Below are 9,893 nucleotides of genomic sequence, written 5' to 3'. Positions count from 1 at the left end.
TTCTCCTTCTCCCACTCCCCCTGCTTGTGTTCCCTCTCTCTCTCGCTGTGTCTCTCTCTGTCAAATAAATAAATAAATCTTAAAAAAAAAAAAAAAAAAACCTCTCCAGGTGATGCTAACAAGCAACCAGCATGGAAAGCACCCACCTCACTCAATCCACAGACAGGGAAGCGGAGGCCCAGCGGCGCACCTGCCTCAGTTCCCAACTCTGCCATAGCTCCTCACTTGTACGAAAATGTCCTCAGGGCAGAGAAGTGGGAAGACCAGACCCCAAGGCCCTAGGAACCACATCCAGGCCCACCAAGAAAAGCTGTTTTCAGGCACTTCTCACTGACCCCTTCCAATGACCCGGCCCCTTCCCTGGTCCCCCTTCACCCCAGAAAAGATGAGGGACTCAAACAAGAGAGAAGCTGAGTTTATTACAAATGATTGAGGTCTTGCCACTTGAGAGTTCCCGGAGTCTTCCCCTTCAGGGCCCAGAGGAAGGAGGGTCCTTATTGTAAGCAATGCACCCTCAGCTCAGGGCTGCCCAGTAGATACCAGCCCAGGAGCAGGTTATACAATCCCACCCTCCCAGGGCCTTCCCTCCTCCCCCAGCCAAAGAGGACAGGTGACCAGGTGGGGAACACTAGAGCAGTATGAGCTTGAGGCTTCAGCTGCCTGCCCTACCACAGCCCAGCTGGTTTGGGAAGAGGAGCTAAGCTGACTTCAGCCAAACTGGAGGTCCTAGGATGGGGCTGAAGCTGGGGCATTGCAGCTTGCAGGCCCCAAGGCTGGCTGGAGCTCAGACAGAAGCAGCCTCAGTCCCCTTTCCACACCCTGGGGGGCCTTCAGACTTGCTTGCCATGCTGTAGTAGTAGGCCCGCATGCGCTGCTCCACGGCCTGGAAGTCTGGGCGGTCCTCCCACCTGTGGGGGTTAGGTAGATCCAGGCCACTGACTACATCCCCACAACCCAGCTTCGGCTGGAGAGTAGACACAAAGGGGGCTCAGAAAATCAGTGGGTTGTCAGGGTGTGGAGTTTGGGGTAATGGAGAGGTTTCTTGAGTATAAGAGGACTAGAATTCAGGTGTTGCCGTCCCACGTAATAGAAGAGCTGCCGACATACAGGATGTTGGGGGAACAATCTGTTGAGTGTTAACTGATGAAGATTAGGGAATCGGACTGATTAGGGAATTGAATTCATTGAGTGTCGGGGTAACAACTATCAACCAAGGGGAGCTGGGATATTGAATGCTGAAGCACTGCACATGTGCCAATGGCCAGTATATTGGGTGCTAGGTGCAGGCTTATATGGGTGCAAGGACGCTGCCCCTCATCTAGCAGAACATTGGAGCACTGACAGTGGGTTCAGCTAGTGGGGAGTTAGGCTATTAAAGATGCTAGCCTCTTTCAGTATTGCGGTGTTGGTGTACTGAGTATGTCCCAATGGGGGCCAGGTTAACACATGTTGGATGGACTGACCATTTATTATTTATCATAAATAGGGTGTCTATTTAATCAGGTGGCTTAGGTGTTTGGGTGTCAATGTCATAGGTGTTGGCCAGTGGAATAATGGATGCTGGGATAGGAAAGGTATCAAATGTTAGAATATCCATGCATTGCATGGCTCAGTGTAGGACAATAGCTTTTTTGGGTGCATGTTGCCTATCTTCTGATGGGAAGTTGAAATACTGACGATTTTAGGAGTTGGGGTGTTCAAGTGTTGACTTTGAACACCAGACGGGGTGGAGGTTTTGAATATATTGAGTGTTTGGGTGCTGTAGAGGTTGCCTGTGAGAGTAAATAGGTGTTGGATGTTGGATAGTGGGGGACTGAGGAATTAGACTGGAGTATTATCCCATGCCCTGACCACTGGTACCATATTTTGGGTAAAAGAGTACTGACTTGTTTGAGAATGTGTTGAGTGTTGGCTGGTGGGGGACAGACGTTTTAGATGCTGGAGCACTAGGTGTCTACAGGAGGTGGTGCGGTGTGGGTCCATCAGAGCACCCTAGGGTCAGTGTGTTGAGGCACTGAGTGGAGGTGCAGAAAGTAAAGGTACCGAGGGTTGGAAAGGCTGTGAACTGGGCGAGTCTTGGGTGGGATGAGTTTTGGACTATTGGGCACCATTACCTCCACCCCAGGTCTAGGTGTCAGCTCAGCTGGGTACGCTTCCCACCCACTGGCACTCACTTGTAGATCCAGCAGTCACTCATGAGTGTATACATTTCAGGCGGACACTCTGCCGGGCACTCCATCCGCTTGCCCTGCTCGATGAAGGCTATGACCTCGGGGCCCTTCATCTTCTGCTCGAGCCAGAGCCAAGTGCAACGTGAGTAACGGGGGCCACCTCACCCTCACACCCCTTCCCACCCACCTACCCGCCTCTGCCCACACCTGCCTTGTAGGGCTTCTGGCCATAGGAGAAGGCTTCCCACATGGTGACCCCATAACTCCAGACGTCACTGCGGCTGGAGAACTTGCGGAAGTTGAAGCACTCGGGCGCATACCACTTGAGCGGCCACTTCCCTGCTGAGCGGGCCTGAGAATGGGGAGATGCTGCCAGGGCAGGGTTCAGGGACCCTCCACCCACCAACCTCATCCACCTGGGTGCCAAAGGGGCGGGGGCTCACAGTGTAGTAGCTGTCGTCGGCACCCAGTGCCTTGGAGAGACCAAAGTCACTGATCTTGGCATAGTGCCGGTTGACCAGCAAGACATTGCGGGCCGCCAGGTCACGGTGCACAAAGTTTTTCTCTTCCAGGTACTTCATCCCCATGGACACCTGGTGCAGCAGCTCTGCCACATTGCTGATGGGGATCTCCTCTCTGGGGTACAGGGGAAGGCAGGGTCAGCTGGGAGGGGACAGCCCAAGTTCCCAAGGGGGCAAAGCCCACTTCTCTGACCCAGCTGAGCATGTGTTCAGCAGGTGCTTGTTGGACATCTGCTGTGTGCCAGGCACGGGCTGGGGATATGGTGGGGAGGTGAACAAAAAAAGGCAGAAACCTCTGTCCATATCTAGTCTCAAGTTTCTACATTTCTCCCACATACTATGATTCCCAAACGTACACATTGACCTGCATCCTCTATATGCCCTTAGGGGAGATGTCTCACGGGCATCTCGAAAATAATAAAGACAAAGCTAGGGGCGCCTGGGTGGCTCAGTCGTTAAGCGTCTGCCTTCGGCTCAGGTTATGATCCCAGGGTCCTGGGATCGAGCCCCACATCGGGCTCCCCGCTCAGCGGGAAGCCTGCTTCTCCCTCTGCCCCTCCCCCCGCTTGTGTTCCCTCTCTCGCTGTGTCTCTGTCAAATAAATAAAATCTTTAAAAAAAATCCATTAAAAAAAAAGACAAAGCTAAGTTCCTGATTGTTCACACACACATGCGCACACAACCGGCTCTCCCCACTGTCCCCTTTCTCCGCCAGCAGCTACATCCTTTCATTTACTTGGGCCAGAGCACTAGCCTTTCCATCAGCTCCTCTGTCTCACACCCAGCTTCCAATCTGTCAGCACACCCTGGCAGCCCTGCCTTCAGAATCCCTTCGGAATCCTCCTACTTCTCTCCACCTCTGCTTCTGCCACCAGGGCCCAGCCCTCATCATCGTTAGCCTGGACCAAAAGAACAGTCACCTCTGCCCTAACCCCCCATGGTCTGTCCCCACACAGAAGTCAGGTCTGGCCGCTCCTCTGCTCAGAGCCTCCCAGGGCTCCCACCTCGCTTGGGGTGAAAGTCCAAGGTCTCCCCATGGCCCACAAGGCCCTGCGTGATCTGCCCCAGCACCTCCCTACCCACATCAGCTCCCCCTCTCCTCCTCACGTACTCTGCTGCAGGCACAGGGCCTTCCTCACAGTTCCTCCGCTGCCCCTGGCACAAGCACACCTCAGGGCCTTTGCACTGGCTGCGCCCCCAGCCTGGACCGCTCTTCCCCACAGCTACACTTGGCTGCCTCCTTCAGTTTACACAGGCCTCAGCTTCTCACTTTTCATCTCCCACCCTGACACTCCTAATCGTCTTTCTTATAGGACTTATTGTCCAACATACTCTCTGTTGTATTATAATTATTCTTGAAAACCTCTCTTCCCCAGCCAGAACACAGGACAGAGATCTTTGTCTCTTTTGTTCACTGATGAATCCCAAGGGCTGGTAATAGTCCCGATTACAGAGAAATTGCACAGTAAACACCTGTGGAAGAACTGACCGTGTGAGCCAGGTTACACCACAAACACATGTGCACCAGTGGGGACGGGAGGTGATGGGCCCACGCCTCGGTGAGTGTAAAAGATCGTGTCTGTGAGGGTAAGAGTTGGAGGCATGAGGACACCTTGCTGTTAACGGCTCTGCCTTGTGGGTGTGAGTGTGGGCGTCGGGGTGTGCGGGGTGGGGCAGGAGTCAGTGAAAACAAGTGTGTGCTCGTGGACGGATGAGCCTGCGAGGCTCCAAGCCCCACGTGCCCAGCCTGCCCCAGGGCTCACTTCTTCCCGAGCAGGAACTTGTGCAGGGGCCCGCCGCCCGCCATCTCCATGACGAGCATGAGGGCCTCAGCCTGGCAGACGCCAATGAGCCGCACGATGTAGGGGTTGTCCAGCTGGTGCATGATCTGTGCCTCGCGCATCATCTCGTCCTTGTCTGTCTTCTCCGTGCTGTGCTTCAGCACCTTGATGGCCACGTCGATCTGCTTCCTGCCGTGGCATGCACCTGAGTCAGCCCGGGCCCTGCTCAGCCCCTCGTGCCCACCCGACCGGCCTCTCTCCCCTCCAGACACGTTTGCCACCGGGTTCTCCCTTCAGGGCCCAGGCACACACTTCCTCAGCTGCCAGGGGCAGCTCACAGCCAAGCTCCTCACTGAGAACTACCCCTCACTGAACAAAACACCTCAACATTACACCCTCCCCAGGGGCTGCCTGTAGCCGGGGAGCGGTCAGCTCAAGGGTACAAGGGGGGCCTCTCTGCAGCTGCCCTGCGATGGGCGAGGCCTCTGTTGCAACTGCAGCTCGGCCCACCTCTCCCTGTCCCCGGCCTGCCTCTCCCACACTCTCAGGTGCTATCCCTAAGCCCTCCCAGTACTCCCCTAGCATGCAGTCTCCTCGCCCAGGGTCTGTCTCCCAGGAAAACTGACGTTGCATCCTGGCTCCAGCCCCCAAGGCCTGGGGAGGCCACTCCCGTCCTCTGCCCCGCCCCCTCCACAGTGCTTCCCCAAACCACGGCAGGGGCGGCCATACTTGCGCATGCGGTAGACGCCCTGGCGTACTGAGCCAAAGTTGCCACAGCCAAGTTCGATGTCAGCCATGAGGAGGTTCTCCCGCTTCAGGAAGAGCTTCTTGTCCTTAAGCTCCTCAGGGTCACTGTAGGGGCTCTCATACACACTCGTGTCCATGGGCATTGACTGTGCTTTCTCTGAGGACGCTAGGCGTGCTGGGCACACACACACACAAGCATGCACTCCCAAGTCAGGATGAAGGAGTGGGATGGGGGGACAAGGAGGGCACGGCAACCCTGACAGCCACACAGCACATGCCCCAGACAGCGGTGCACCACCCAGAGCATGCCCAGGCACATGGGTACATGCGTGTGTTCATGTGATGGACACGCACCCACGCGGACGTCCATAGGCACAGTGTATGCACGGGGCAAACCAAGTCAGGCCTGGCCCATATCCCTCCCCTGCCCCAGCCCAGAGCCCAGCCAGGGACCTTGACCGCAGCCTGGCATGAACCCCACACGCACACCTCCAGCTCACCTGGCTCAGGGGTATACCCATCTGAGCTGGCGTCAATCCGTCTGGGAACCTAAAGGTCATGAGGTCAGCAAGGGTCAGCAGGACCCTGAGCTGGGGGCACCCAGCCCCTGGGACTCACATCCTCTGAGCAGTGCTAGGGCTGTCCCACTCTCCACCCCAGCCTCGCCTTGGGAACAGGACCCATCACCCACCTGCCCGGCTCCAGCCCTCAGGACCCAACCCTGGGGTGCCCGCTAACTCACATGGGCCAGTGTGGATGGGTGGACTGGGAGTGTGGGTGCAGCAGGCTCTGGGGGAGCAGAAGGGACAGTGAGGGGTGGGGCACGGGGCCTCCCACTCACCCCCCGCCCCCCACAACCCCCCTCACCTGCACTGGCACTGGTGTTGGGGCAGGCGTCCTTCAGGCAGTAGATGAGCCCATCCGCCTTCAGCTTCAGGTACTCCACCAGCTGTAGGGAGGTGGGCTCAGGGCCAGGGCTCCTCTCTTCCCCGGGCCCCTAAGCAACCCCCCAGCCACAAGGTGGCTGGGCAAGCTTACCTGCCAGAGAGTGTCAAACTTAGTCCCCTCAGGGATACAGTATTTGCCCGCCTTGTCCTGGCTGATGAGGTAGTGGTACACAGATTTCCCATAGATCAGGGACAGTGCGTAAGTGCCCTGCTCCTTCCGGGGCCTCAACCTGGCAGGGGGAAGGAGGGGATATCACCCCTATATTCACCTGGGCCTTTCCTGGGGTGACCCCCTGCTGGGCCCCACTTTCCACACACACACGCATGCACACGCACACACACACACCCATGGGCTCTGCTCCTGATAGTCTCATAGAGAAGTGGCAGGGACTAGGGGCCCCAAGGTCAGGCCCCACTCAGTGTCCAGACTTCTTGGTAACAGGCTGGTGGGGTGGGGTGAGGAAGGGGAATGAGAGGAGAATGGCAGGGTCCACAGGGAGACTTGTTCTGATTTGTGCAAAGGTGCCCCGGGACCTAGCCATGGAGTTGTGCTTACCTTTGTTGTTCTTCGTGTAAAGCAGAAAGGAAAGCACTTCAATAACTAGACTGGTGGGCTAGCCTGGAGGTTATAGTCTCTAATTACTCAGACTTCAAAACCTGAAGTTCTGAACGGACAGCAGAAACTCAACAGCCAGCGCTCACTGGCAAACTCTCTTTGGAAAGAGATATGTGAGTTCATGAAAGAAGAGCTACCAAACCCACCATAATAACCACATAGGCAAAGACATGGATGTGGTCACCATATATATTTCCATGCCACAAATTCTACTTTATTTACCAAAATACCAGTAGGTGGTACCAGTTCTTTGTCCTTGCTGTTCAAACTTGAACTTAAGCTAGAGGTACCAGCTAGGAAATCCATGTGGATCTCTACTTCCGAATATAGGGAACTTGATAATAGTGACAAAAATAAGAGCTACCATTTATTGAGATACTGGTTCTAAATTCTTCACACAGTTGTCACTTAATCTTGACAGCATCCCCCACGGGGTAAGTACTATTAATGTGCCCATTTTGCAGATGAAGAAACTGAGGCATATGATTACATCTCCTGCACAGTTGGTTAGCAGTAGAGCCAGGATTCAAATCCATTTCTGACTCAGTTAATTGCTAATAGGACCGAAAGCCAGCTCTGTCACATGATCATCTGTGCCACCCCGAGCAAGTCACTGATCCTCTGTCTCAGTCTCCTCATATGTAAAAAGAGACAACTGAACTACATCAGAGGTTCTTAACCTGAAAAGGGCTCCAAGGATGAGGATTGGGTTCAACTAGGATCTCCTATAGCTGTACGCAAAATATCTGGGATAAACATGTTTGGGGTTGAGAAAGGAGTTCAGGGATGTCTGGGTGGCTCAGTCGGTTAAACATCTGCCTTTGGCTCAGGTCATGATCCCAGGGTCCTGGGATCGAGTCCCACATTGGGCTCCCTGATCAGTGGGAGTCTGCTTCTCCCTCTGCCTGCCACTCCACCTGCTTGTGCCCTCTCTCTCTCTTTCTCTGACAAATAAATAAGATCTTTTTAAAAAAGAGAGAGAGAAAAAGGGGTTCAGCTTCAGAAAGATTCCCAAAGGGGTCTGTGATCCAGAAGAAGTTAGGAAACACTTAACAATATCCTGTTAAAGGCCCTTTGCAGGGGTCAGGTTTCTTTTCAAGTTGAATCAACCAGTACCACAAATCCTGCAATTACGCAGAAAGCTGTGATAGCAAACAGCATGCGGTAAAATTCCAACCATTCTTCAGCAGCTCTGAACTGTGGTCAAGAACAAGCGTGGCCCTGGTCTTAATTCCAGGCCTGAGTGGCATGCATCTTTCTATCACACCCTACACCCTTATCTCAGAACTGGACCCGTTCTGGCTTGTGACAAGCATCAGGATCCACCAGGGGTATTTCCCTCCCCCCTGCCCCATGCGAGGTTCTATGCCTACAGCTTTGACCTTTAGCCCCCTAACTATCTCCATACTGAGAAAGCAATTCTTGACTACAGGAACCACAAGAAGAATCTACAACAGCCTCTGTCCAAAGCATGCCTTGCCTAATTTTCCAATAGTCTGGCTCAAAGTAGCTGCTTCTGGTCTCTTGACATTGGCCAGCATGAGTCACTGTCCCTAATAATGTCACTGCTCCAACTGCCTCTGAACCTCAGTGTCAGCTCAGTCTCTACACTGTACCTGATCCTAGCTCCCTCAGCCTCAGCCTCCTGTGGCTCTTGCTGGCCCTATCTGCCTCTGTGACTTCAAGCTTGACATCCAAGGCACCCACAGCTAGTCAAAGCCCTTGGCCCTGGCTCTCCTGACTCCCCTCTTACCTCAGTAGACCAGTTAACTGCCATAAACTCTACAAAAAGTTTGCACAATTTTCCTTGGGGCACGGAATCTTCCATGGAAGCTTAAGACGTAAAAGAGGTCAAAGCTGCGGTAGGACGGGGGCAGCTGCTGGTAAGTAGCAGAGCCTGGATTCCCACCCAGGCTCTATTTCATTGATTCATCACTTTTGTCCTCCTGCTCCACAAGGACAGAGATTTGTGTCTGTTTTGTTCACTGCCATGTCCTCAGTGCCTGAAACAGTGCCTGGCACATAGTAAGTGTTCAGTAAATATTTGTTGAATGGAGAGAGGACATTGAAGCAGGCAGAAGTTCAGCTACTTGCCCAGCATCCCCAACTGGGAAGTAGCAGAGCCTGGATTGCCACCCAGGCAGCCCAGCTCTGGAGTCCTAACCACTGCAGATCCCTTCCCATATAATGTCCCTTCGCACACTCAGAAACACACTACCGCCTTGCACATGTTAGCACAGATGCACCCCCTCATGGCCCACCGGCACGCTGAGGTATGCCCCAGCCTCCAGGATTCCGGCCAACAAGCCCCAGCCTCACCACCCCAAAGCCCCAAGCCTCAAGCCCCACATACAGGAACTTGCCGTCGGTCTGCGAGCCCGAATAGAGTTTGCGCTCTGCCTCCTCGCGCGTCAGGCTGCTGTGGTACCAGGGCATCCGCTCGTGAGCTGTTGTGGCAATGAGCTTCTCCACCTGGGGAGCCTGGCTGATGATGGCCTGCTCCAGCGCCTCGCCCTAAAGAAGGGAGGATCGAGGAGACTTGTAACTGTCACCAAGTGTCACCAAGGGGCCAAGTGCGCAGCCAGAGGAAGCCTCTTTCATCTCCCGGACCTTCCTAATTGCCACCGTCCCCGTGAAACCCTTCACCCTAGGCGCACCTAGGGTGAGTCCTTCAGGCAGCTGAGGACAGCCTCCCCCCCTCCCATCTCCATGATCCCTCTCCAATCCTCCACCCATCCAGAGCCACGCCCCAGGCCCCTCCTTACAGGTGGCCCCAAGCTCATCTCCAGCTTGACGATCTGACACTGGTGGTCGTGTATTGCCGGCTGTCGAAGACCACCACCCACCACCCCGCTGGCAGTGCCCCCAGCATCCTCTCAGGCCCGGCCCCCCGGCCCCGCCCAGCGCGACCTCCACAGGCCGGTCCAGCATAGACGTGCACCAAGGCATCGCTCAGGCCCCTCCCTCCGAAGCCTCCGACTAGGTCCCGCCCCCACCCACCCCTCCAGCGTCCAAATCTGGCGTGGCACAGCAAAGCCCGGGCTGGCGAAGACGACCGTTCTCCCCTGCCCGCGCACCAAGGCTCTCCAGGCTCGGGGAGGCCAGCTCTCC

General features: G+C 55.1%; 1 protein-coding gene across 2 annotated transcripts; it reads right to left on the bottom strand.

Moving 5' to 3' along the window:
• Positions 1-399: 399 nt before the first annotated feature.
• ZAP70 (zeta chain of T cell receptor associated protein kinase 70) lies at positions 400-9,649 on the bottom strand. 2 transcript variants are annotated; one of them, XM_031028749.2, is made up of 12 exons: positions 9,548-9,649; positions 9,136-9,296; positions 6,258-6,396; positions 6,087-6,168; positions 5,962-6,008; positions 5,720-5,768; positions 5,202-5,394; positions 4,455-4,661; positions 2,615-2,807; positions 2,383-2,523; positions 2,175-2,287; positions 400-908 (listed from the first exon to the last, which is right to left on the bottom strand). In XM_031028749.2, exons 1-12 carry the CDS (start codon positions 9,563-9,565, stop codon positions 785-787), a joined length of 1,467 nt encoding a protein of 488 aa, XP_030884609.1. In that variant the 5' UTR covers positions 9,566-9,649; the 3' UTR covers positions 400-784. The 2 variants fall into 2 exon arrangements, with proteins under 2 accessions (XP_030884609.1, XP_081666661.1); XM_081810535.1 differs by having other exon boundaries at positions 2,379-2,523; positions 9,548-9,580.
• Between the last annotated feature and the right edge of the window lie 244 nt (positions 9,650-9,893).

The sequence above is a fragment of the Leptonychotes weddellii genome, unplaced genomic scaffold (genome assembly GCF_054177405.1).
Source record: "Leptonychotes weddellii isolate Sample4059 unplaced genomic scaffold, ASM5417740v2 HiC_scaffold_2836, whole genome shotgun sequence".
NCBI classification, from domain to species: Eukaryota; Metazoa; Chordata; class Mammalia; order Carnivora; family Phocidae; genus Leptonychotes; species Leptonychotes weddellii.
The sequence above is the reverse complement of the archived record's forward strand: the minus strand, read 5'-3'. Positions and strand labels throughout refer to the sequence as shown.

What these genes read in the sequence shown, in the direction of transcription:
- ZAP70 (XM_031028749.2), bottom strand. An exon ending in CAACACCAGTGCCAGTGCAG is followed by an intron (nt 6,009 to 6,086) that starts GTGAGGGGGGTT and finishes CTGCTCCCCCAG; the next exon opens with AGCCTGCTGCACCCACACTC. An exon ending in GGCGTCTACCGCATGCGCAA is followed by an intron (nt 4,662 to 5,201) that starts GTATGGCCGCCC and finishes ATGCCACGGCAG; the next exon opens with GAAGCAGATCGACGTGGCCA.